At 47.7% G+C, this 27407-nt stretch overlaps 2 protein-coding genes across 3 annotated transcripts in view; both read right to left on the bottom strand.

The window, feature by feature from the left end:
• SSUH2 (ssu-2 homolog) overlaps window positions 1-21492 on the bottom strand; it is a 42763-nt gene extending 21271 nt beyond the window's left edge. Inside the window, exon 1 of one of the 2 annotated variants that reach the window (XM_024983130.2) lies at window positions 21411-21492. In XM_024983130.2, coding sequence (XP_024838898.1) covers window positions 21411-21438 — 28 coding nt within the window. In that variant the 5' untranslated portion in view covers window positions 21439-21492. Of the gene's footprint in view, window positions 1-1121; window positions 3971-21410 lie in introns of those variants that run through there. The other variant, XM_005222613.4, reaches the window with a different exon arrangement.
• Window positions 21147-27407, bottom strand: part of OXTR (oxytocin receptor) — a 56629-nt gene continuing 50368 nt past the window's right edge. The window contains exon 3 of the transcript XR_003031707.2: window positions 21147-21514. The gene's annotated coding sequence lies outside the window, so the exon portion shown is untranslated. The remainder of the gene's footprint in view (window positions 21515-27407) is intronic.

Genomic DNA, 27407 nt, shown 5'->3' with positions numbered 1-27407 from the left:
CTGAAACTGTACTAATGTCACAGTCCTCTCTGAGATTCAAATGAGACCTGTGGATACCCTACCCCAACCCAACACACACAGAGCACATATACATCATATTTTGCCCTCGACTTCATGCTTCTCAAGTTAAGAACTTCTGACCAATCTCCTTTTACAGTTGGGAAGCTGAGGCTCAGAGAGGTTAAATGACTTGCCCAAGATCACACAGCCAACTGTCAGCAGGGCTAGAACTTGAGCCCTAGCCTCCCAATTTTAAGTCTGATGCTCTACTGTGCTGCCTGTTCCAAATTTAGGAGCAAACATTTCTGTTTTAAAACATAGCACATCTCTTCTGAAAATACCACTTCCTTTTTTATTTCTTTAAATAGTTATCAGATTCCATTGAATTTCTGTCCCAGGAAGGACAAGATGGACTTCCCTGGTGGTTTAGATGATAAAGAATCTGCCTGCAATGCCAGAGGACCCAGGTTCGATCCCTGGGTCAGGAAGATCCCCTGGAGAAAGGAATGGCTACCCACTCCAGTGTTCCTGCCTGGAGAACTCCATGGACCAAGCAGCCTGGAGGGCTATAATCCATGGGGTCGCCAAGAGTCAGATATGACTGAGTGCCTGACACCATGACTAAGGACAAGGTGGGGTTACCTGGGCTGTGTTTGATGAGTGGCAATGAACAAGCCACCTTCTTGCTAGAGGGAGATCACACATAAAAACCTTTCACTGACATTTCTCTAAAATTAACTTCATCTAAGAACTGATGCAACTGTGAAATGGGAACCCTGATATTCGGGCTCACATTTGGCTCTGGAGAATGGGGGTGGGGACCGACTATCAATCAGAAAAAGGAAGGATAAAGAATCTTAAGATTCAGATAGTGTTACAGGATTAGGGAGAAAAGTTCTCACCTTGGTTTCTGCCTTCCTTTCCCACTGCCCAGGGGTACCTAATGGGAGAACAGCCCGCAGGGTGCAAGTGGGCTTTTCAGGCAAGAAGAAGGAGGGAAGGAAGGAAGGGATGCTGTAGCAACACAGACGCAGAACCAAGACAGTGCTGAGGGCAGCAGAGAGATTTCAACCCAGTGGCCCCTGAAAGCGGCACCCTTTGCCCTGCCCGGCTGTACTCACTGTCATCGTCACTCAGATCCCTGTCCATGGTCCAGATGTCCAGTCGAGGAAGTGTCTGCCCTCCCAGTGGGCCCAGGCCGCTGGGATCTGAGGGACCACCCTCGGCCGCTCCCAGAACAGCGGGCCCATTGTTGCCCGATTTAAATACAACAGAGGGAAACATCTGCGGGGAAGCTGTGAGCCCATCAGAGCACTGCTCGGGTCTAAGTGCTGCTCTTGAGGCTCCTCCTCACAAGACCCTCCACTTGCCAGGCTTGTGCTACCAATCTCCTGCATCCCCACACAGTCCTATGAGACAGGCATTTCTATGGAGCTCATTTTTCTGAGCAAGAATTCAAATCTTCATCTGTCTAGACTCTTAAAGTCAGAGCTCTTGACCCCTGTGCCACATGGCTCATCTGAAGGAGGCAGGTTCCTGAGTGCTGTGTGGGCAGGATGGGGGAGGAGGAGACACCAAAAAATGTAAACTGTAATAACCATGAGGAGGTTACCTCCCCAAGGGGCAGAGGAGAAGCACATGGGATCTCTCAAGACTTAAGTGTCAACCTCCTGGGCTCTCAGGGGAATTGTTGAGGCTGGGGTTATGAAGTGATGCTCCAAAACCACACGGAACATTGTGGGCAGAGCCAGCTCCTGACCCAGGCTGCGTGGGCCCAGCTCTCTGTGAAACATCTATGGGTTTTTAAAGGTCTATTCCTAAGCCTTCTGCATCAGGACTGGAAATGCCTGCAACCCCAACCCTTGTAAGGATACCCTTCTCCTCTAGAGGAGTCTGAACAATGTTCAGACTGGACCTGGTCAGCTGCTGCTGGAAGCAGAGAGCTCATGAGCTGGCACCACCTGCCCTGGATCCCTGGCAATGACCCCTCACATCTGGACCTGGAGTTCTCTAGCCAGGACAGCCTGGCTTGGTAGGGCAAGTCACATTCCCTGTGCCCTGCCTGCCCAGCCCAGCAGTTCCCATAGGATGTGTCACGATGCCCACAATAGACTGTCGTGCTCGCCTGGGAAGCACTGTGACTGAGGAGTACGGGCCTGGCCTCGACAGCCACAGCAGGCACAGAGATGTTTCCAGAGCGCCCTCAGCCTCACTCTCCCACATTCACCCCCACCATCCACTGCCCACCCTCAACAGAATGCTGGCGGCAGTCGTGAACACAGGAGCAATAATCTGACAAACGCTTCTTGAATATGCGCAGACGACTCAAGGCTCACAAATAGGTTTTTTTATGGTGGACTGGAGCACTGCTTTCTTTAAACCTGAGAGTTAATTCCATTACTGCCTATTCATGAGAAAGACCAAGACCCTCAAGAACTCATTTAGCTTTTTGATAGCTCTGTACATTGAACAATGATTTTAAGCCCTTGGAGAACTGTCCCCATGGTAATAGGATTACCATAGATGTATACGCCTGGTGTGTGTATCTTACTCTAAATATAATATGCATGTGTGTCTACATCTTTGTCTGTATGTGTGTGTGTGTATTTGAACCTAAACACGACAGATGATAGACAGAGAGAGGCAATTTGTGGCTTAACTAAAACCATACACCACTGTCAAATGTTGAGTATTTTGTTGTTGTTCAGTACTTTTCAGGCAACAATGTATGCTTGCCAAATACCCTTCTCAGCATTTGAAACAATCATAGGAAATTATTAAATGGCAAACAGAAGAACAGAATTTTAAATACAGCTGAGTACTAAGGGGTCCAGAAATCTCAAGGCTGCAAAAATGCAGACAACCATTACCTGTACCTTAGGAACCAGGGAGCGGTGATCAAAAGCAGCAAAAGTCCCTTGCGGAACACTAGGTTAGATCACACAGTAGCAGGTTAATAAATCTCTCTTGAAATACATGGAGAATGAACAAATCAACTGACAGGCCTTTCTAATCTTGCTTAGGCATCAAGACAGGAATGCTGTCTGCAAGTACAGTGGCATGCTCGAGTGACTACGGGCAAACAGTATCCATCACCACGTAGTATTCAGGTGTCAGGAGAAACAAGCATTGTTAATTCTAGGATCCAGGCCAGTATGAAGTTAATACTGGTTCCCACCTCTTACTGGTATCAGAGGGGGGCTTCAGGTGGGTGAAGAGAGGCATCAACTATGTTCCCAACATTTTACATTTATCCTGTATCACTGCTGCTGATATCAAGGAAAGGGTTGCTTGTAGCTCTTCTTCCTGAACCTGTCCCCAGTGGTCCATGGATGTGATCCATTATCACACTCTTCACGTCTTGCACATGGTAAGTACTCATGAAACATTTGTTGAATGACCGTAAGTATTTAAGAGTTAACTCTATCTGTTTACTGCTGAGAATCTTGTTTGTTCTTGGAAATAAAGTCTGCATGATCTCATAGTTTGCTCTCTGAGTCGTGAGAGTACTGTGGCTGTGGGACTACTCAAAGTAGTCGTGGCTGTGGGAATTGTGTTGGGCAGTACAGGGCTTTAGAAGAGAATCCAGAAGTCATGGTGTTTGGCACCAGCTGAACACGATGCTGAGCGAAATGCCTAAAGGGAGGGCTCAGCCAATAACCGCGGGTATTTAAAAGGCTGTCATGAGGAACTGAGTCTCAGGACACTCATGTTACAAGCAGACTCACTGAGAGCCAATCCAGAATGGGGGGACCATTTCAACATATCAGAGAGAAGATCTGTCTAGTGACAGATCTTTCCACTGAGTTGGGCCTCTCCAAAGAATATTAAAGCAGAAGCTTGATGACTAGACAAAGTGGACAGTAGTAGAAACTAACCGTTTATGGCTTCAGAGGCAGTGTAAACTGGGTTCAAAATTCAAAAGTGGATGCTGCAGCACTATGGCCCCCTTTGAGTGCATACCTGGAAGACAGTGAAAGGAAATCCTCCTCGTGGAAGAATCCTGAGCAGTGAGCCTGAAAGAAGAAATGGCCACCAGTAAGAGTCTCTACCAGGCTTCCCTGGTGGCTCAGATGGTAAAGAATCTGCCTGCAGTGCAGGAGACCCGAGTTCAGTCCCTGGTCAGGAAGATCCCCTGGAGAAGGAACTGGTTACACTCTCCAGTATTCTTGCCTGGAGAATTCCTTGGACAGAGAATCCTGGCAGGCTATAGTCCATGGGGTCGCAAAGAGTTGGACACAACCCAGCGACTAACAAGAGTCTACCAATTCATGGGCAAAATGCTTCTGCTAGACGGTCGGAACTTTAGAAGGAAGTTCTGGAATACTGGTGACAAGGAGGTCTGGAAATGAGGAATATTGATAGATTTCTCTGAATGGGCAAAGAACACGAAGACCTTTGCATCTCATGTTACTGTTCATCAAAGAGTGACTTCAGCAGATTTCAAGCATCCTGTAAAGCTGAGGTGTGACCCATCCTGGGGTTCAGGCCCTTCCTGCAGTTACTCTGCCACTACCTGGTGGGTCATAGTGGTAGGGACAGAGGGTGTGCATGGGCTCAGGAAAATGGCTCACTGTGGCTGGTCTGGCTACTGCCGAGAGCCCAGTCTGCCGGGAGCAGAGGCCAACAAGGAGTCCCAGTGTGGTGACCAAGAAGCCCCCTGGTGGCAGGATGAGTACCCTGAACAGCTTCCATCATGGAAGAGGCAGTGTTCTGTGCTTCTGAAACACTGGTTACTCACAATACTTCCACCTTTCCTGGGCTCTAGCAAAGAAGGGACAAAGGCTGCATCCTCCAAGATGGAAGAAATCATCAGACCAGGCTGGACGAGAGACAGAGACTTCTGGCAAGTAGGTCTCATGTTTAAGCCACCACAAAGTTCACCAGATGCACCTTCAACGGTTCAGGAAGTGCCCACCATGTGCCCAGCCCTGAAAAAAAAACCAAACAAACAGGTAATTCCTTCACTGGAGGAACTCCTGGTCTTAAGTGGGAGACAAGTTCATAACCTAGTACTTAAAAATCAGAGGCCCAGAGGCTGCAGCAGAGGAGCAGACAAGATGTTCTGGAATGTCAGGGATCAGGCACTACGGGGGATACACACATTGGTGTGGTCGTGGCAGAAAATGCACCACTCACTTGGCTGGTGACACTGGAACTGTTGAATGAGTACTGGGGGATCTCCCTGGTTACTTAGACATCAGACTTCCTTGTGGGAGACCTCTCAGCCAGTCCAGGCTGATGACCTCTTTGTATTAGAGGAGGCAGCTTATACTTGGTTCTTATAAGGCAGCTCCGGACAAGCATCAGCCCCCACTTGTGTCCTCCCTGTGACCACACCTCAGACCCCTGGAAGCTGTGGCTGGTTTTTCTCCCATCAAAGTAGTGGCCACTCAACAAGGCCAGTGTGTCTGGTTTCAGGCTCTTGTTTCTCAACCAACTTACCAAGGGGCTTACCAATATTACAAATTCTCAGTTTCCACCTCCCAAAATCCTGATTAATTATGTCTGTGGTGGAATCATGGGTCGTGTCTCTTTTTACAAAACAACTGGGAGATTCCAATTCAGGTGTTCTACACTTAAAAACAAAACAAAACACTGACTTAGGGATCAGCCCAATTCAGCATTCTAACTTCTTTCTTTTAAGAGTCATTTCAGGGTACAAACCACAGCAGAAAATGAGGTGAAACCTACTTGAGGTGGGTTTTTTTTTTTTTTCCTTTTTATGGAAAGGATTTTTGTGGGGTCAAGATGAAGATTAATACTGGATTAAGTTCTTTAGTAAGATCATTCTATCGACCCACAGATTTTCATTTTCCTCTCTCAAGGGCACAGATCTTATAGGGGTAACAGCAATCACCAAAATAAGAACTGAGGAAACTTTTTAGATTCATAGAGCATTTTCTAAGATGTCATCTCATTTGGTGGCAGCTCCAACTTGAGCCATCCTAGGACATTCAAATACAGAAGTCATCTCTTTCATGTCTCCTCTCCCCTTTGGATCCCAAAGAGCCACTAAAACCAGCTGATAAGCAGATGGCATCAAGAATTCACCTAGAGGACTTCACTGGTGGCACAGTTGATAAGAATCCGCCTGCCAATGCAGGGGACCCAGGTTCAGTCCCTGCTCTGGGAAGGCTCCACATGCTGCAGAGTAACTTAGCTCAGGTGCCACAGCTACTGAAGCCCACATGCCTAGAGCCTGTGTTTCACAAGAGAAGCCAGTGCAATGGGAAGCCCGCACACCGCAACGAAGAGTCAGCCTGCTTACCACAGCTACAGAAAGTCCACGTGCAGCAATGGAGACCCAGCACAACCAAAAATATACAAATAAATTAAAAAAAATTTTTTAATTTTTTTTAATAAAAAATAAAGAATTCGCCCAGAATTTTTATGATTCAGGATTCAGCCATTGCTACACAAAGCCAAGTAGAAAGGCTCAATTCTGGTCAAAGCGAACTGTTTTCATGAAAGTGGTGGTGGTCACAGAGCACCTAAAAAAGTTTAATTGTGCACATAAAATTGACCATCTTAACCATACATTCACACTGCATAACCATGACTGTCATCCACAGATGATGGTGGATTTTTTCTTCATCCTCAGCAGAAACTTTGTACCTGTTAAGCAATAACTTCCCAATCCCTGTTCCCCACCATACCTGGCAAGCACCATTCAGCTTTTGGTCTCTATGATTTTGACTACTCTAGAGATCTCATGTAAGTAGAATCGTACAGTATCTGTCATTTTGTGACTGGCTTATTTCACTTATATTGCAGGATTCTCACGGTTCACCTGTATTATAGCATCTGTTAGAATTACCTTCCTTTTTAAGGCTGAACAGTATTCCTTTGTATATTTACATCATGGACACTCAAGCTGCTTCCACCCTTTGGCTATAGTGAGTCATGCTCTTGTGAACATGGGTGGACAAATATCTCTTCAAGATCCCACTTTCAATTCTTTGGGGTATATACCCAGCAGTGGACTTGCTGGATCATACAGTAATTCTATGCTTGATGCTTTAAGGAACCGCCATATGATTTTCCACAGCAACTGTACATTCCCACCACAGGGTTCCAACTTCTCCACATTCTTGCCAGCATTTGTTCTCTGTTTACGCAGTACTTTACAGCTTACAAATTGTTACTAGCTCCGCCTGACGGATGTTTTCTAAAGGCTCAGAGAGGTGAAATAACTTGCCCAGGATCACACAGTAAGAAGCCAGGCCGGAGCCTCCTAATTCCTGGTGCCATACTGTCCCCTTGCCACATGGCAACACCTAAGCACTGGTTCCAAACTCAACCTTACTCTTTCCAGATGGGGGTTCTGCCCACCCCCACCCCCCCATCTACAGAGTTCTCAGCACTCAACTCATTTGTCCATTCAGTGAACATTCACTGAGCATCTACTAGGAGCCAGGCCCTGCCCCAGGCCCCCTCAACAGCCCATATAAATAAACCTGGATCCACCCACAAAACCCCCTCAGGAGCCAGGACTGCCCAACAAAGGAATTCTACCCCACAGGGCCTGGCAGCTGCGATAACATTGTTCCTGGCTTATCAGCAGGCTGGTAGATGGAGATCAGTGGTGCCCATGACAGGAATCGAGGATGGAGTGGAAGAGAATGGTCTTGACACAAATAAGAAACTGGCCCACGTGGGAGGTTCCTGGAACACTGCACCCAAGCACCTTCCTCTCCCTGGGAGCCAGGGAAACCGGCACATCTCTTCAGCCCCAAATCAGGGGCTCCTAACTGCAGTGACAGAAAGGGGACTGAGGTCTTTCAAAGCCTCCTAAATGCCAAGGATGAAGAGAGATGCTTTCACAGGTGCTTTCCCACCTAAATCCTTATAGCAACCCCATAAGGTAGATATTGCTGTCTTTACAGATGAAGAAGCAGGGGCTCAGAGAGGGTGAGTGACTTACCCAAAGTCACACAAGCTCAAGTACAGCAGAGGCAGGATCTGTTGGCACCAAAGTCCTAATGTAGGCCAACAATCCTATGCATTTCTATGTGTTGTTGTAAGAATCTGGGGGAAGAGAGAGTGATGTGATTTTCTGAACTGGCTACAAAATGGCTCCATCCTCATAAACCTGGCTACCCAATCAACCAAACAGGAAAATCATGAAGAAAGGTGTGAAACTCTAATGCTGGCAATTCCCTGGCCTTCGGAAGGTCACTCTTCAACCTTCCCTATTCTCCCAGAGTGATGATAATCTGAACCTCTGTCTCCTTGACAATACAGAAGCCACACTTCAACAGATGTCCTTCCCAGGCCTTCCTGGAAATTCCCAAGGATCACTCCCATTGCACTAGTCCATGCAGGGTGTGCAGCCACTTGACACTCTGGCCAGATGTCCTTGGCTCCTCCCTTTAATCTCCTCAGGGTCTCCGCTCCCCATCACTCGCTGTCCCCTTGACTTTAGTGAGGCCCCTCCTTTAGGTCTTTAGAACCAGGCTATCTCACTTTACAAAATTCAGCTGCAAAAACTATGGAACACAATGGAAAACTTAATCTGGAAACCGGTCACATAACAGCAGCTGGGTTCCCTCAGTCCTGACTCTCCAGGGAACCCCAAACTCACCAACTCCTGTAACAGACCCTGGCCTGCCACTGTCTTACAAGGGCCTGGCCACATCCCCCAGTCGGGGGCTTCAGCAGGCAGGCCCTGGGCTGCACCCTCAGCTCCGTCAGGACTAACTCCCTGGTCTGGGAGCAGCCCAGAGGGGGTCCCTTATGGAAAGGCCCTGGGCAGAAGGGAGCTGCCCGGCCCCAAGGCATGCCTCACCCTCCAGAGGGGCCCACGACCAGGCACCGGCCCATACAAGGTCTCCTTGCCTGAACCTGGTCCCCACAGAATCCACCGAGGCCTCTGCTGTGACTGCCCCACAGCTCAAGTTCCCTCCCTGCGGGCCCGCACCTCTGCTCCCTCACAGGACGGGGTCCCGAGACACCCCCCACCCCACTGCCCTCCTGCCTGTAGATTCCTCTTCAGGCTTCCTCCCAGGAAGTCGGCCCAACACGGGCTCCACATTATGTCCAGCCCATCGGGGGCCCCAGCCCCTGCGGTCCCTGAAGATGGCAGGCCGCACACCTCTCCTCACTCTCACTTCCTGGGGGCGACGAGGTGGGGATGGGGCCTCCTCACCCTCGACTCTAAATCTAGAGGCCTGGACTCTCCTTGTGTCCACCCGTGCTCACTCCCGGGTGACTCCACACTGCTCCCTGACCACTAACCATTTCCAAATGTGCTCCCTTCCTCTGAGCTCCAGGCCCCTCTCCAGATCTTCACTCGGCTGTAACAGACTCTCAAACTGACCCCTTGACTTCTGTGCCCCTGACCTCCGACTCCCCTCTTCTCCCCATATGCGCATGCAGGTCAGCCCATCACATCCACTGTCTGGGTCACGTCACAGTCTGACTCCTTGCTCCCACTGTGTCTGAGCCCCCACCCTCTTCCCCCTGGGTCATCACAGGAGTGTCTCCCTGGTCTTCCTGCTGCTCCCCTCACTCCCCAAGAGCCTGTGTTCCACAGAACCCTCAGACTGATCCTTCTATAAATGCACGTCCCACAGCGGCCCTCCTCTGTTCAACAACCCCCGGCTGCCATCTCACAGGTCCCGAAAGTCAAGCCCCTGCCACAGCCTGTGAGGAGCACCCCACACTCCTCCTATCCTCCTGCCCTGGTGCCCGCTATCCCCTATTCCAGTACCCCCACTACACCAAAGCCACACCAAGCATACTCCTACCTCAGGACCTTTTCTGTGGCTGTGCCCTCTGCCTGGAATTCCAGACCCCACAACTCATTACCTCACCTCTTCTAGGCCTTTGCTCAAATGTCACCTTCCCAATGAGGCCATCCCTAACCCCACCACCTAAAACTGGACACCCCCACAACAACTCCACCAGCTCTCCAGCTACACAGTCCTACTTCCTGCTCTTGTCTTTCTTCACAGCACTTACTACAACCCAACACTTAAACTATCTTACTGTTTTATTTAATATCTCACCACCCTATAATCGGGATATAAAACTCCTGAGGACATATTTTTGTCTGTTTTGTTCCTTGCTGCATGCTGAGCACCCTGAACAGGGCCTGGCAAGTAGCAGATGCTCCATAAATATGTGATGAATGAATGAATGCACACTCAACATTATCATGCCATGATTTCATCATCCCATTGTTCTAGACTTCTGAGATTATTCAGATGAGAATTCTGAATAATCTGAATTCAGATTATTCAGATTATTCATAGATTTTTTCATCTATGGAACAAAAGAAAGAAAAGAAAAGAGAAAAAGAAAGAAAAGAAAGAGATGAGACTACTAGTAATTTTTTAAGTACCAGTTTGTAGATTTGCACGCTTTGAAGAACAGGAACCCAGTCTCAGAATGTCTTGTTACAAGGACAGAAGGAGGAAATTCACTGTGACCCTCAGGGGCAATGGCTCAGCTAAGGATGCTTCCCCAGCAGCTGGGAATACGGAAAGCCCTGTCCCCACAGCGTCCTAACACAGACGGGTGACAGCTCAAGATCCAGCCCGTGGCTGCAGGCACATTTCTCCTGGGGCTCTTTGGTAGGTCCAAGCAGATATGCTGCCTGGGTGCTTCACATCCTGGCAGCTAGACCCAGTTTCTGTGGCCTGGCTGCCAGCCCCTCTGGGTGAAGACCTGGGGGAGGTTTTCCTCCTCAGCTCCTGGGACTCAAGGAGGACGGAGCCATCCGTTCCCAGCAGAAGTCCTAGAGGCTAGTCTCCTAAAGCTTAAGGCTGCTGCCACCAGCAACTTCCTCCCTTCCTCTTCCCTTCCTCCTATGCCATTCATTTGTCTCCACAACCAATTTGGAATTTTTAAATTCTATTCGATCACTTACATTTCAAACACAAATTCAATTTGCTCTGTGAGGCCGAGGGACAGCCCTGCCCTAGCCCCTGTGACCACAGAGGGGGCTTCCATCGTCAAGGCTCCGGGGTCCGACCTGTCCCTCCTTCCACAGCCCCTGTGGAGGGGTGCAGCTGGGAGGGGTCATCATTGCTGGGGGTGAACACCTGCTGGCATCTCAGAAATCCTCTGGTCCTACCTCCCCACCATACACGGGGGAAACTGAGGCCACGGTAAGGGAAGGGTCTTGCCCAGGGTCATGTGGCAGGAAGAAGCAAGCCGGCACCCAGGATCTTCCATGACAGACAGGCCCTCACATTTTGCCCTGAGGTCCCCAGACATGAAGTGGCTTCTTCGGGCCATGCAGGGAGCTGCCAGCAGGGTAGGGTGCAGGAATTAGGGGAGTTGGGAGCAGAGTGGGGCACAGGAATTGGGTACTTTTCACTCATCACTAGCGATAAGCTCTGACCCTGGCAGAGACCTCTACAGGCGCCAGAGCCATAAGTAACAGCAGGCACACCAAGGTGCCTCCCTCAAGGCCAAAAGTGGCAGAGATGATTTCTCGTCCCCCTCCATATTGGGCTTCCCATCTTATGTCAGCTGGAGACACCACCCTGAGCAAGGACGGACTTGTGGCCACAACCCCAATCTAATCACCTTCCTCCCCAGGCCAGCCCTTCCCTCCTCAGCTTCTTCTGGCCCAACAGCTTCACCATCCCCACACTCACCCCCCAGCCACACAAACTGGAAACCTCTAGTTATCCTCAACTTCACCTCTCTTCGCCCCCGACACCCACTGCCCATCTCTCCTCCCCCCATCTCTGGACACCTTCCTCATCCCGGCCCCCACTACGCCTCCATCCTGGGACCCGGGCCCCTCTTACCTGCTCTGCAGCACCAGCCAGCGGCCATGGGTCTATACCACACGCATGCTCCTCGATGACCCCGGGGCTGAGGTGACCACCACCAGATCCCAGAGGGAAGCACGTGAGAAGACGACCCCGAGTAGCTCAGGTCCCAGACAAAGCTGCAAAATACTCTTCCCTTCTCCAGTTGAGTCACCCACCCCACCCACCTTGGACTCTTCTCCCTGATCCCCGGCCTCTGCACCGCTGCCTCCCTGACACCCCACGGTCTCAGGTGCTCTGGGAAGGGCTCGGCGACCTTGTGGATCCGGAATGTAAAGGGCTTCACTGGCTCTAGACTTCTCCAAACAAAACAGCCACAAGACCCTGGATTCCTCCAAATAAAACAACCACAGGGCCAGCAAACCTTTGTGTCACTAACAGCGGCCGCGCCGCACAATGAAACCTCCTGCTCGTAAGGTCTACCAAGGCTCTGCCTTTACTCATACTGATCAGAGTCCCTCTTCCCGGAAGGCAAGATGGAAGAAAGGGGAAAACGGGGAAGGACTGAAAGCTCCTTTCTGCCACACTTCACAAGCTTCTTAGTTCAAATCTTCTGTGGCTTCCTGTCGCCATGGAACAGAGTCTAAGTTTTCAATCTAACTCCCCAAAGCTTTTTAGCTGCACCCCTCTCACTTTCCCCTGACCCTCCCACACCCCTGGTTCAGTCCAGACACGGGGCTCAATACCAGTAACAGAGAAATGACTGAAATACTGTTCATGAGCCTTTTGCTCTTACTGATAATCATTTTTAATTGGGTGGGTTTTTTTTTTCTTTATGTGAATTTCATTTAAATATAACACACACCATAATAATGTACAAATTTAAAACACAAGGCTCAGTGAATTTTCACAAAGTAAAGGCACCCATGTGACGACCAGTCAGATGAAGGATAGAACAGGACCAGATCCCAAAGCCCTCTCGTGCCTCTTTTGGGTAACCACTCCCCTGACTTGTAACACCAAAGCTCAGTGTGCCTGTTACTGAACTTCATGCACTTGAATTCATACAACAGGGATGTACATTAGTCATCTCAGGCTGCCGTAAAACTAGCCTGGAGGCTCACACAAGAGAAATCTATCTCCCACATTTCCGGAGCCTGGGAGTCTAAGATGCATGTGCCAGCATGGTGGGCTTTGGTGAGGACTCTTTCCATGACATGCAGATGGCCACCTTTTCTGCTGTATATTCACATGGTAGAGAGATATTCACATGGTAGAGAGAGAGCGCAAGCTCTCTGGTCTCGTCTTGCCAGGACACTAACCCCATCAGGAGCTCTAGCCTCATGACCTCACTGAATACTAATCACCTCCTCAAGGTCCCACCTCCAAATATCATCACATTAGCATGGCTGGGGCTTTCATGATTTGGACCTCATTTGTGTCTGGCTTCTTTTATTTAATATTACATTTGTAAGAATTATCCCTGGCCATCTTTAACATTTCCTGGCACTCCACTGTAGGAATGTACTGTGATGTATTCAACCATTCTCCTCTTCATGGACTCTAAAATTGTTTCCTATTTTTTGCAATTACAAAAAAAATGCAATTTTTAAAAACTCCTTGTACATTTGCCTGGATTGACATATTTCCACAGGGTAAACTGATTAGAAACAGAATTACTGTAACTATTCCATTTCTCAGACAGGAAAATGAGGTGCCGGGGCTCAGGGGGGAAACGTGAACACCTCAGTGTTTCAGTGGGCGACCTCTCCAAGGTCACAGTGAGTGGTTTCCCCAAGGTTGCAGGGAGGGCATGGCAGAGGCAATGCCAACAGTATGCCTCCCTGACCTCCCACACCTGCCCCAAGAGTCCCCACTATCCTTACTTCATTTCCCTGAAAATATTCACTTGGACTTAGTTATGCACACAAACTTCATGGAATCCCAAATCATGCCTCAGGCCAGTTTTCTGATTGACACTTGGAGCTGATGGTGCAGAGAGAAAACACTGCTGCCCCTTTGTTTAGAGAAAATTGGGCAGCCTGATGATACAGCCTCATAACCATCCAGCATTTGTTCAACTTACTGCTTGAGAGTTTCTAAAGTACAAGGCTTGGATCCCTGATTAACGGTAGAGGTGAGAGAGGCAAACAGACAGACAGAGGTTCTGAAAGTACACTCTGGTTTTTTTCAAGTTCGGGACATTGGGGGATTGTTCAGATTTCTCCACTTTTTTTCTTCCCCTGGTACTATCATGGAGCAGGGGAAATTGCATTTTCAAAGGCTGTTTTTCTAACTAAACATAAACCTGTGCCATTATAAAAAACAGGGTTGTTGGTTTTGTTTCTTTTTTTTAATAATAATTTGTGTCCCATTTCAGCAATGGTAAAAAGAATAAAACGTTAAGAGAGAGAAAGCCCGGATAAGTACAAATCTCAAACCTTGCTTCATATTCAGGCTCAGAACTGAGAAACTCACAGCTCTGGCAATACACACCCTCCCCCATTCTCATCTCCAAAGGCTCATTTCCCATCAACAAGCCTAACAGGAAAGGCAGCGAAAGGCCTGGCCCAGGACAAATGTTAGCGTTTATTCCAATAGCGCTTGGGAAACCTCTTGGAACACACTGCCACCATTCCTGTCCAGAATCCAGGGTCCCTCTGTTCAGGTAACTGGGCTGCTGCTCAAGAGGGAAGGCATTTTCCCCCCACTCACCGGGAAGACACAATTCCAAAGCTCCCAAGAATATTGAAGCGGTGCTGGAGCTGTGGAATGGTGCATGCAGACCAAGGTGGCAAGAAGTGTCCTTCAGAAAATGGGGGGAATCGGGGGATGCAAAGAGCTGACCCCTGGTGATTTTGCCATCCTCTGCCTCCTCGCAAGAGCAAAAGCAAGTATTAATAGATGAACCAAAATCTGGATCTGAACTTTAAACGTGACCCCAGCAGGTTCTGCTGTCCTGCTATGGGCTTTAGATTCTCTGCTTGTGAGGTGAGGCTTGGGGTTCGTCCAGCGAAAGGGGAAACTTCCCTCTCTCTCCCTAAAAATGTATTTTACAGACCAGAGGCAGGAGAGAAATAAAAAAGACTGATCAAGTTGAAGTCTGATTCAGAGCATCTCTGGGACCACAGTGCTCACAACCTGCTTGATGACGGATCATTCGAATTCCCAAACTCTCAGCTCCCCTGGACCAGCAACAGGCAGCCAGTGCTTCTCCACAGTGATCTCACCCCCACATGCCCCTGCCTGTGAGGAACTAATGTGGCAAAAAAAAGAGTGAGGACCAGGCACCTCACACGCATCAGCACAGTGAGTCCTCACTTCAACCTAGTGAGAGGGGAACTACCACTATCCCCATTGGAGAGATGAGGAAACTGAGGCCCAGGGAAGGAACTGACTCGACCAAGTCCTACAGGTGAGAAGTGGCAGAGTATGGGCTTCTCTGACTCTCATAACCTTCTTATTCATAAAATTTATCATCCTTACATCCAATACAATTAACATTGTAACTGCTTCCCTCCTTATCAAGATTCCTTGGTACAGGCTAATATATCGCCACATCTCTAACCCTGGACTCAGTAAGTATTCATTGAATGGGTGCATGGACAGATGGGTGGGTGAGTGGGTGAATGATAGGTGAATGGGTTGGTGGACAGATGAGTAGATAAATGGATGAGTGGATGGATAGATGGGTCAATGACTGGATGGGTGGGTGGATGGATGAATGGGTACATGGACAGGTGGGGGGATGGGTGGGTAGATGGACAGATGGGTAGAAGGATGGGTGGATGGATGGATAGGTAGACGGATGGTTGGGTGGGTAGATGGATGGAGAGATGAACAGATGGATGGGTGGACAGATGGGCAGTTGAGTAGATGGACAGATGGGTGAGTGGGTGGACAGTTGGGTGAGCAGAGAGACAGATGGGTGGGTAGATGGAAGAATGGATGGGTAGATGGATGGGTGGACAGGTATATAGATGGATGGATGAATGGATAGGTGGGTGGTTAGATGAGTGAATGGATGAACAATGGGTGGGCGGATGGAAGGATGGATGGACAGACGGATGGATAAATAGATGAATACTTGACCCTGATGCAGTAAGAAATCATTGAAGATTTGAGGGCAGAGGAGTGATGTAAAGTGACATAAAGAAATGTAAGATTCAGCCCCTACCCTCAAGGAGACTTTAATCCAGTTGGAAAGACTCGGCATGGATGTTTGAATTGTCTCTTATCACTAAGAAGTCACTTCCACCGAGGTGCCCTGTATTTACAGAGCGTGGATATGACAGGAGGTCGGGTGGAAGGGAACCCATGTGAAAGAAGTCAGAAAAGGCTGCCTGGAAGAGGGGAGGTTGGTGCTGTATACCGAAGGATGCGAAGTAGATGGCTTGGAAGGGGGAACAAAGGCAGACTCCAGAGACCATGCTGCCACATCTACTCCAGGTGTCTGTCTGCTGGCAGACCATTCTGCTACATCCTACCAGGATACCGAAAGAAGGGAGGGTGGGGGAGGAAAGAAAGGAAAATGAGGAAAGAAAGAGGAAGAGAAAAAAGGGTATGAGGAAGTAAAAAAGAGAAGAGGGAGGGAGAAAGACGAGCCTTCTCTGGACTTCTCTAGGGTAGCCTGGAGGTTCAGCTCTGCAGGCTTCTGACCCGGGCCCCTCAACCCCAGTCCACTGGAGATTCAGCCATGGTGACTCACACGCCCTCAGTGTGGGGGCATTCTGGGCTGATATCAACATGTTGCTGTCACTTGCTAAACCTTTCCATCCTCCCTGTTCTCACAGCCCTACACGGCCAGGAGCACAAGCATTATTCTCTCCATAAAAACTTCAAGGCACGAAGGAGCCACTGATGTGAGGTCTGGGTCAGGGGAAGACCAGGACAAGGACTAGCTCCCCAGCTCCTCCCCGTTCTCATCCGCTGGCTGCGAGGGCCGGTAACAAGGGAGGTGAGAGGGACACTCACCGCGCAGCCCAGCCAGCAGCCTGGGGTCAAACCGCTTCCTATCTGGTTAACCCTGGGCAAGTGATATTTAACCTCCCTGAGCTTCGGTTTCCACATCGGAAAAATGGGGGCCACACCCCATAGAAATATTACAATATACCCCTATGATATTATAAGATAAGAGATGATGCTTGGAAAGCCTGAGACCCAGCAGAACTTCAATAAGTGGCAGGCATTACTATCTGCAGTAGCACTGATTTGATTCATATTAGATTAGGTGATTGGATGGCATCACTGACTCGATGGAGGTGAGTCTGGGTGAACTCCGGGAGTTGGTGATGGACAGGGAGGCCTGGCGTGCTGCAATTCATGGGGTCGCAAAGAGTCGGACACGACTGAGTGACTGATCTGATCTGATCTGAATCTATTTCCGTTGCCTTTTGCCTGATGTCTCCAGAATCTCTCCGAGTGAGAATCCTGGTCTCCTAGTTCCCGGCTGAGAGAAGGTGGGGGTGGGCCACTCTGGGACTTTATAGGACACCTGCCTCCCTGCCAGGGAAACTGGTCCCCAAGGGGCCCACTGACGCCTGCAGGAGACCGGCCGGCCTGCGCTGGCGACTGGCTAGCGCCGCCGGGCCGGGTGGGGCTGGCCTGTGAACTGCGTGATGCATTCTTGGGCCCCCCAAGGTAAAAATAGTTTTGTTTTGTTAGGCTGGGTGGTTACACACTCTTTGACCTGGCAGCCTGCCCGCTGGAAAGGCAAATGCCAGACTATTTCAGGCTGTAAAAACAAGCCCCTGCCAGGCCCCAGGGTCAAGGCCCCAGATAGTGGTAATAATAGTCCACTAGCTAATTCTTTCAGGCCAGAAAAAAAAAAGAGTCCTACGGCTGCATGATTCCTCCTTCTGTTATCTACAATCATAACAGCCAAAACCACTGCAGACAATGCGTATGATTGTCAAAGCTCGTTCCCCAAACAGAACAAAACACAAAAAGGCTGCAGTAGGAATCATCATCTTCATCATCTTCCAGCACTTTCCACACACACAGCACCCTGATGGGCATGTTGCTTTCACTCTATTATTCTTTTGTAGCAGCCCTGGGGCGTAACTATTACAAGTCCCATTTTCTAGAAAAGGAAACTGAGGCTTGGAGAGGAGAATAATCAGCAAGGCTGGATTCAGGTCTGCCTGACCTTGAATCTGACACTCCTTCCTCCAGCCTGACTTTCATTGGTTTTCTTTGTTTTAAGTAAGAAACTGCACTGGTACATTTTCAATGGCTTTCTGGTGCCTCTGAGATAAATTCCAAATTCCCTAGTTCAAGGCCCTAGGAAGTCTGACTCCTCCTACCTTGCAGTCTCCATGCTTCCCCCAAATTCATATGTTGAAATCTGAACCCCCAATGTGATAGCGATTGCAAAGCAATCAGGTCATAAAGATGGAACCCCCTGATGGGATCAGTCCCCTAACAGGAACCACCACAGAGCCTCTTCTTCCAATGAGGACACAGCCAGGAAGAGGGCCTCACTAGGCACCAGATGGGCCAGTGCCTTGATCTTAGACTTCCCAGCTTCCAGAACTGTGAGAAATAAACATTGGTTGTTTAAGCCACCTGGTCTCCGGTGTTCTGTCCTAGCAGCAAGTTAAGACACCACCCTACACTGCCCAGCTCCAGCTCCACCTCCTCCAGGCAGCCTTCCTTGATTTCTCCCAGCTCAGAGCAGGGTGAGGGTCTTCCTGTCTGACCACCTGACACAGCCACTGTGTGTGCCAGGTACCTCTGCAGAGGTGGTCTTTGACAGTTAGAGACATCACATGCCCATATGCTGTCTTCCCAGGGAGAAGGCAGAGGCTGCATTTGTGCTTCTGTCCCTATCACTCCCCTGTCCCCAAACCTCCAATGACATAGGATGATATTCACCCCTCTGTCCACACATCATCCATCCATACATTTCTTCATTCACTCAGCAAACATCCATTGCATGCACTGTGAGAGAAATGGAAACCAACTAAACACCTACAGTTGGGGGTTTCAGGGGAGGTGGCAGATGAAATGCAGCCAATAAAGGCCATGGACTGGGGGAGTGCAGGGGTCCTGGGAGTCTTTCCAGGGATGGGGTCACCTGAGTGGACTTTACAGGAAGAATGGAGGTTGATTAGGTGAAGCTAGGAGACCATTCTTGGTCAGGTCTCATGACACTCCCTCCGTGACGGGACCTAACATCCTTGTCCCCCTCGGCTGCTCTATCAGTCATGTCCCAAGAGGGAGACTGGCCCACCCAAATCAGGTTAGGAAGAAGTGTGTGTTCCCACGGGGATGACTCTTTACAGGGGACCGGTGGGGGAGCCACACAGTCAGTGTGGTCTGGCTGGTTGTTGTGGAGCTGGTCCCACCCACGAGGTTTGAAAGGGCGAGGGCAGACAGGGTCTAGAGGAAGCCATGAGCACAGAGTTGGGTAGAAGCCTCAGGAGAGGAACAGTGACTTTGTGCCAGAAAGATCCATACCCTAAACCTCAGTCTCCTTTCACTGCCTGACCTCCCACTGGTACCTCCCATCAGCCAGCTCTGCCACAGTAAAGGAACTGGTCAGCTGCCCAGGCAGACAGCAGCACAGAGAAGGGTGACTCCAGAATGGCAGAGGAAGCTGTCCAGTGTGGCTGTCCAAGTGCTCCTGATGGCCGCATTGGGTCCCCTGAGCTCACCCTGGCTTTCATACCTGCTTCCTTTGCTCACTCTGTCCCCTCTGCCCAGAACGCCCTTGCCCAGCTTCTGAGCCCATCAAAACCCTCTGCCTCCTTTAAGCCACACCCACAGGCTACATCCTCTGAAAGTCTTTGCTTTTCCTACTCAGAAAGCATCCACCTTTGTAATGCTTGTGTTATACTCTCAGGGGTCTTTTTCCCTCCACCTCTTTTAAGGGCAGGTAGGTTCGTCTAGTCAAGGCTATGGTTTTTCCTGTGGTCATGTATGGATGTGAGAGTTGGACTGTGAAGAAGGCTGAGCGCCAAAGAATTGATGCTTTTGAACTGTGGTGTTGGAGAAGACTCTTGAGAGTCCCTTGGACTGCAAGGAGATCCAACCAGTCCATTCTGAAGGAGATCAGCCCTGGGATTTCTTTGGAAGGAATGATGCTAAAGCTGAAACTCCAGTCCTTTGGCCACCTCATGTGAAGAGTTGACTCATTGGAAAAGACTCTGATGCTGGGAGGGATTGGGGGCAGGAGGAGAAGGGGACCACAGAGGATGAGATGGCTGGATGGCATCACTGACTTGATGGACGTGAGTCTGAGTGAACTCCGGGAGTTGGTGATGGACAGGGAGGCTTGGCGTGCTGCGATTCATGGGGTTGCAAAGAGTCAGACATGACTGAGCGACTGATCTGATCTGATCTGATAGCCTAGAATACCTCAAAACCCGTGAAACGTCTGAGACATGCCTACTTACCAGCTCACTAGTTAGCCTGACATTTTCATGGATGCTGCCAGAAGACAGGAGACTCCTGGATCAGAGACACAGAATTTAATCACTCACAGCAATAGTGTAGCATTTTTGCCCGTTTCCTAAGCCCCAGTCCCCATGTCGTGCCATGCCAAGTCACTTCAGTCATGTCTGACTCTTTGTGACCCCATGGACTTTAGTTCCTCAGGCTCCTCTGTCCATGAGGATTCTCCAGGCAAGAATACTAGAGTGACTTGCTATTTCTTCCTCCAGGGGATCTTCCTGATCCAGGGATTGAACCTGAGTCTCCCACATTGCAAGCAGATTCTTTACCATCTGAGCCACCAGGGAAGCTCCAGTCCCCAGAGGACCACATAAAGAGAACCACGCTAATGCCTGTACACACAGTGGGTTGCATTACAGGAGAATAACACTGAGCTACAGAAACCCAAATATTCTATAGTGGGCAGTAAGCTCTCTGTTCCAGAGGAAGACTCTCTCTTCTAGCAAGGGTGTCTGCTGTACAAATATCCTAGTAAAGATAGTCCAGAGAACAGGACAGATGGGGAAGCACCAGCCACGGGGAAACACCAGAGGCCCAAGGAGAACCATCCCCCAGCAGAACCTAAGAGGCATGCACTGACTGTGATATGCCCGACCTTGGTGTCACTCTGCCTTCCTGATGGCAAACATCAGGACTGAGCATCATCAGAGCCCTGACGTGGTCCCTCCTTGTGGGGTGCCTTCCAGTGGCTACCAGGACCCACAGTGATATTACTAAGAGAAACTGTGAAGGAGCTGATGGGTAATAAAGAAACTTACTGGTTCCCCCAAGCCCATGGGACCCTTAGCCATGCATGGGCATGAGAAAGGGAGGCAGGATCAAGGAGAAGGAAGAGAGCAGACTGGGTCCAGTCCTGCCTCTTACTAGCTGGTGGCTATGGCAAGGCACAGAATTCTCTCCTGAGCCTCATTTTCCCCATCTGTAAAAGGGGTATAACAGGAACTAGTTCACATGGTGGTCAGAAGGATGAAATTACTTTATTCCTGTAAAGTACTCAGGTCAGCACATAAATAGCAAGTACTATATGTGTTAGCAAAACAGAAGAGACAACAGAAATGCAGAAGGAGGAGGAGGCTGGGCACAGGGGCCAGACTGCCTGGCTCTGCTCTGGAACAGGGAGCAGAGTCTTAGCTGTATTGTGAAAGGTAGAGAACACCATTATCCACCAGTCTTCGTCCCCTGATCAGGGCTTAGGTGAATGTAATTTCTTACATCACTGACCCTGGTCTCTGACCGCATCTTCATTCATAGATGGGATGTGACGACATCCATGTGGTTGACGATGGGTGGCTCTGACTCCATTTCTTCAAACAAATCACTACCCACTAGAAAACAGAAATTAATAAATCCTGTTAGAATCTTTTCAAATGCTAAATAAGCACTGTGCTACTATTCCTATTCTCATTTAGAAATTGACTTGCTCTCTTCAGCAGCCAAGCTTTCAGGACCAAATCATTGGAAGATCATAATGGCATGAAGGAAAACAGCCATTGCCACAAACTGAGCATACTAACAAGCTAACCAGGCCCAGAGCTGGGGCTTTGCATGCATTTCCTGTCTGATACTCACCATAATGCCCAGGACGGCCATATCATCATTATCCCCAGGTGACAGATCAGAAAGCTAAAGCTCATGGAGGTGAAGTAACTTGAACTCAAGTTCTAAGCTCAGATGTGAACCCAGGCTGACCAGACACCACCACACTGCATTATGCTGCTACAAGGAGCCTTGGGAATCACCTCTCCCCACACTTCTGACCTACAGAACAGCAGACGTTAGGCAGATTGGCAATGCCACCTGCTGAGTTGGAGAAGTGCCTGCAACCAAAACTCTTAACTCTGGGTCCAGACTTCCACCCTCCCTTCATTCTTTGTCCTCTGATAGCTTCATCGGTTAAGTTGTGAGAAATAAACAGAAAACAACAGAAAACACAGAGAAAATTAAGAAGGTCGTGGGATGCAGGAACCACAGCAGTGTGGCTGGAAAGGCCATTTCCAATTCACTCAAGCCCGAGAATTTCACGGTCGAGCTGAGCAGGGATGTCCACCAGGGGGCGGTATGAATCTATTAAGTGATAAGAGCCTCCATCCAAAGTCACAGGATGTCCACAACTTAACAAGTGTTTCCCAAGGATGGGGTCCCCTGAGTACCGCTGGGACACATGAGGTAACTATAAAAGGCACACAGATGAACTCGTAAAAAATTGTAATAATTATGCATCTTCTAAGAATGTATTGTTCTCTTTTAAATACACTTGATGAAGAATTTGCTTTCTGCCTGAAGCATCAATATTTTCTTGGATTAGAAAGTGAGAGGTTCTTTAGTTCTTTAGCTTCCAAAATACAGCTTCTAAAAGAAGAAAGTGAAAAATCAGATTATGTCATAAGTTCCTCTGGTTCTGTTAATGCTAAGTGTCTGCTGATCGGGATGTCCAGCTGTAGGTTCTTAGCAGGTCATGTAGCCCCATGGCTGCTGCTAACCAGAAAACACTCAAGACCAGTGACTCTGTAAGGTGAGAGAGATGGAGAATCCACGTAGTTGCTCTGCAGCTTCTAGAAAATGAAACTAGGCAGAGAGGCATAAAGGAAAACACATCTTCCAAGAGCCTCACATTTTCTTTGGCAATTCCAGGTCATGAAATGCTTGTCCCTTGGGAGCAGGCCACCATGTCACACAACTCCTGGGTCACGATTTCCCATCGCAGTCTTCATGAACTGAGGTGTCCCTTTACCCTGGAGTTGTGTAAAGCCCAGCCATACCTGGCGGCCCTGATTATAAGCACTCATTCATCCATCCATTCATTCATTAAACAGTATTTCTGAGAAACTGCTTTTTGTCAGATACTATGGTTGGCCTGCTTTTAAAAAACATAGAGCCAAACGTGCTAAGTGTCAGGGGTGAGAGCATGGGGGAAAGAGGGGACACAATTTTGAATTGAGTTAATGCATCCCATTTTGAGAAACCAAACTTTCCCACTTCACAGATGAGGAAACTGAGATCTTCAGAAGTGATTTGCACACTGACAATGACACACCCAGGAAACAGCAGAGCCTGGTTATAGCCCAAGCACCTTGGCTTCTCCCCATGCTGTGGCCTCTGACCCAGGCTGCCCTCCCCTGACCCACAGTGGGTCAGGAACCTGCTGGAAAAAGCCAAGATCAATGCTCGTATTTCACAGAAAAGCAAATTAAGGCACCCAGAAGACAACCTGGACAGGTTATCAAGATCAACATCCATCCAACTCTGAAACATTTCTCAAGAAAGACATCTTCCAGTTCCTAGAAGTCTCTTCTGGATGTGAATCATAAAAACACTGAATTTGGATTCTCCCTGGCATCTAGCACCTGCTGACCCACCTTTACAAATGCCTCCCCTAAGAAGTGCCCCACACATGCAGATCCCCGCCACCTACACATCTCCTCTACCCACTCTTACTCTGACAGATTTTCTGCTCCACATTCAACTGAGAAAACCCTTCTGTGTCAATGCCCTGGACCATTTATTGTCAAAAGGGTGAGACGCTAACTGCAAGCACTTCAGTTTGGGTGTATTTCAGTTGCTACAACAGGAAGAGAAAAAAAAGAAGAGGAAGAAAGATGAATGAGGAAAAGGCACTGGAGGGGAAGGAAGATGATGAAGATGAAGGAAAGGAAGAGGTGAATGAAGGGGGAGAAGACTGGAGGAGGAGCAAGAGAAGGGAGTGGGAGTGGAAACTGAAGTTTAATGCAACTTCTACAACATCCCCCAATTAAAAGGAAAGCCATTCTGACTTAGAGACAAATCTTAGCTAAGAAGCAAAAAAAAAAAAAAAAAAAGCTTAACTCTCAAAGAATGTCAGAAGTAGGGCAAGACCACAGAGATCTCTATGGGAATCTCAGCTTTCAACACATACACACCTTTCCATTAAATACCTACCCAAAAAACCCCAAAACACCTGCTTTCCTTAATGTTTCTTAAAGTCTCTAAACAGATTGTATATAATTACTAAAAACAAACCAAGGCTATAGAAAGTTTAGATCAAAATTATTTTTCCCTAAAAGGTAAACTGAACCTTGATTTTATTCACATGCTACCAATCTGCTAGCCTGCCCCAGCTTTTCTCTCTTAGGTCAACAGTGGCCGCTAAAACATCACCAAGATTCATTCCAACATCAAGGCTGTTGCATGCCACTTTTTTATGTTGACAAAAAAAGGTGAAATAATGTACAACAAATGCTGACTTGTTTTCAGAAAGTGAGAGAGAATATTTACCTCACCACCCAAAGTCAATTTGAGGTGGGTGTATGTTGTCTTTGCTACTAAGTCAAGCTTGAGTTCCAGTAATACCTCTGGGAGATCTGGCAAAGAATGAATGCTGCTGAGAAAGGGGTTCCTTACAGAGTTTCAAATGTGCTCTTCAGCCACAATATCAGAAAAAATGTGTTTAGTTGACCCTTCATATCCGAAAGTTTTGCATCCACAGATTCAACCAACCGAAGACTGAAAGAAAATTTTGAATTCTATAAAGTTCCAAAAAGCGAAACTTGAATTTGTCACACACTAGCAACTCTCCTCATAGCTTTTACATTGTGTTAGATACTGTAGCTAATCTAGAGATGATTTAAAAGATGACTTACGAGAGGATGTGTATAGGTTATATGCCAATATTATACCATGTTATATAAGGGACTTGAGCACCTGTGCATTTTGATATCAGTCAGGGATCCTGGAACAAACACCTTGGAGGTATCAAGGCTCAACTGTATAAACTGAAATTCAAGTTTGAAAAAGTCTTTCCCTGGGTATTCCAAAAATAGGGTGACTGTGACTTTCATTAATTTCATCGAGGTTAATCCCTTGGCAAAAAAAATGAATCTTGATGTTCTGCGATTAGGGCTCAAATCTTCACACAAAAAGGTAAGAGATAACCTGATGTTTCAACAAACTCTTGTTCACCAACTGGCTACCTGAACAGCCAGTCTGAAGCTGCCCTCACAGAATTTTCCACTCACATACTGGGCAGTGTTTAGACATCCTAAAATACAAATCTTCCCTTGGATTTTTGTCCCAGATGCTGATCTTGAACCTAGCACTGCTAAAATGGCATCAACAGACACCAAATCTTATTTATTTTTCCTAGCTAAGCTCATTACCTCAAAGAATTCTGGCAACGCTTCAGAGAGACTGCCAATGTAAGAGGTGTCTCCAGTGCTAAGGACCACAGCACAGCATGCATAAACAAGCAACAAGAACAATTTCCCTTTACTGGTGATGAATTAACCCGAAATGTTCTTTCCTCTGTGAAGTCCTCTCTTCAGCCTCTGACCATTAAAACCAGACAAAACAATACCCTGGAATTTATTTGTAATTTTTTTTCTCCAAATTAAGAAACACTCTGGCAACACTCAGGATTCATGGTTTTCATGATTCTCTTCGACAACATTAAGTTCCTGTCATTCTCTGTTTAGATTTTTAAAAAACTATTTCAGTTGTTTATAAGCTAGGTAAATTCCTGCTTCTATATTCTAGCACAGTAGCAGAAGAGAACTGTGCCCTATTAAAAAAAGGAAGAAAAAATTCCATCCAGACCTGTTAAAGGTTTGTTTGAGGACCTCAAATAAAGCTGAGCTGCTTAATGGTAGTCTCAGCAGCCTCTCCCATTCGAATAGAACACTGGTTCAACATAATAGAAAGCAGTTGAAAAGCGATTTTAATTATCTGTACTTTGCTGTACTGTTTAATTTATAAAAATAGTATATCATGTCAAGAGGACACAAGAGCTAACCTGAAAGAGCTCCCACCAGCCAAACCTGGAACAACTGGGGCAATAAAAAAGTAGCTGTACTATTTTACTATAGCCCAACAAATAAATACAATGTCCATGAACCCAAACTCATATTTAAAAAGACTGAGTAAATAAATAAATGGGAGAGAAGTGATGGCTCTTCCTTTCAGAAGAACTCCAGTTGACAAATGGAGAAGGAGTGGGGGAAACAGAAGCCCCCATCAGAGCACCACAACAGCCATAGTGACTGCAAGATCCACAAGGAATACTAAGGCTAGCGAGTGAAAGATGAAGGAGAAACAGGGCATTCGATAACCTCGGAGAATCCCCCCCTCCAACTATTTACTATTTACTAAGGGAGAAACAGCAAGCTTGCAGTGGAGAAGTGGCGGATACCACGTACCAAGGCGAGCTTCAGTGGGAACAGACACACCCGTCTCATGCACCCCGGTCAGAGGCACCGGAAGGACACTCAGCTCTGCAGCCTTCTCTCCCCAGACCCATCACCACCATCCATCTAACACGAGGAAACAGCAAGCCTAAACTGAGGGACACTCTACGAAATGCCTGACCAGCGCTTTCCAACATGGTCAAGGTCACAGGAGACTGGTAGAGGCTGAGGACCAGTCAGCAACTGGAGACCAAGGAGACCTGAGAACCAGAGGCAGTGCATGATCCCAGACGGGGTCCTGGATCAGAATAAGCATGTTAGCAGGAAAATGGGGGAAATCTGAGTCCCTGTGTTCTCCTTAGCAGCCTTGCTGCAGGATTAATGCTTAGTTTTGGTAAATGTACCATGTTAACATCGTAGGAGGCTGAGTGGTGGGTGTATGAGAACTCTCTTTGCAACTCTCCTGTAGGTTTACAGCTATTACACCAGTAAAAAAAAAAAAAAAAAAAAATTTAAAAAGAATAAAAAAGTAGAAGATGGTATTGTAAGAAGTCAAACCAAATAGGAGGTTGAAAGAAAAACTTCACCTGCCCTCTAAAACCAGTTCACCCCTTGAAGTAACCTGTTTGGCATTGACTTTATGGTTTCTTTTACTCATAAAAAAAAAAATATATATATATATATATAGATACATAAATGTATCTATATATATATATATTTATTAATGTTTTCCCTTTGCTTTTTATTTGATTGTGTTAAAATAATGGATTGTTGTGAAAAGGTGAATATTTACAGATTTAAACTTTACAGAAATCTCTTTAAAAACCTCCAGAGGGACATTCTGTTGTATGGTGCCCATCAAAACATGGGGGAACCCTTCTGCACCCTGATTTATTTCTGAAGTTCATAGTTCCTGTTCAGAAACCTTCCCTCTTACCCAGACAAAATAATAATTTGAAAAGAGGCATGCACTCCTATGTTTACAGCAGCACTATTTATAACAGCCAAGACACAGAAGCACCCTAAATATCCACAGACGGATGAGTGGGTAGATAAGATGCAA

This window comes from Bos taurus, chromosome 22 (genome assembly GCF_002263795.3).
Source record: "Bos taurus isolate L1 Dominette 01449 registration number 42190680 breed Hereford chromosome 22, ARS-UCD2.0, whole genome shotgun sequence".
Taxonomy (NCBI): Eukaryota; Metazoa; Chordata; class Mammalia; order Artiodactyla; family Bovidae; genus Bos; species Bos taurus.
The sequence above is the reverse complement of the archived record's forward strand: the minus strand, read 5'-3'. Positions and strand labels throughout refer to the sequence as shown.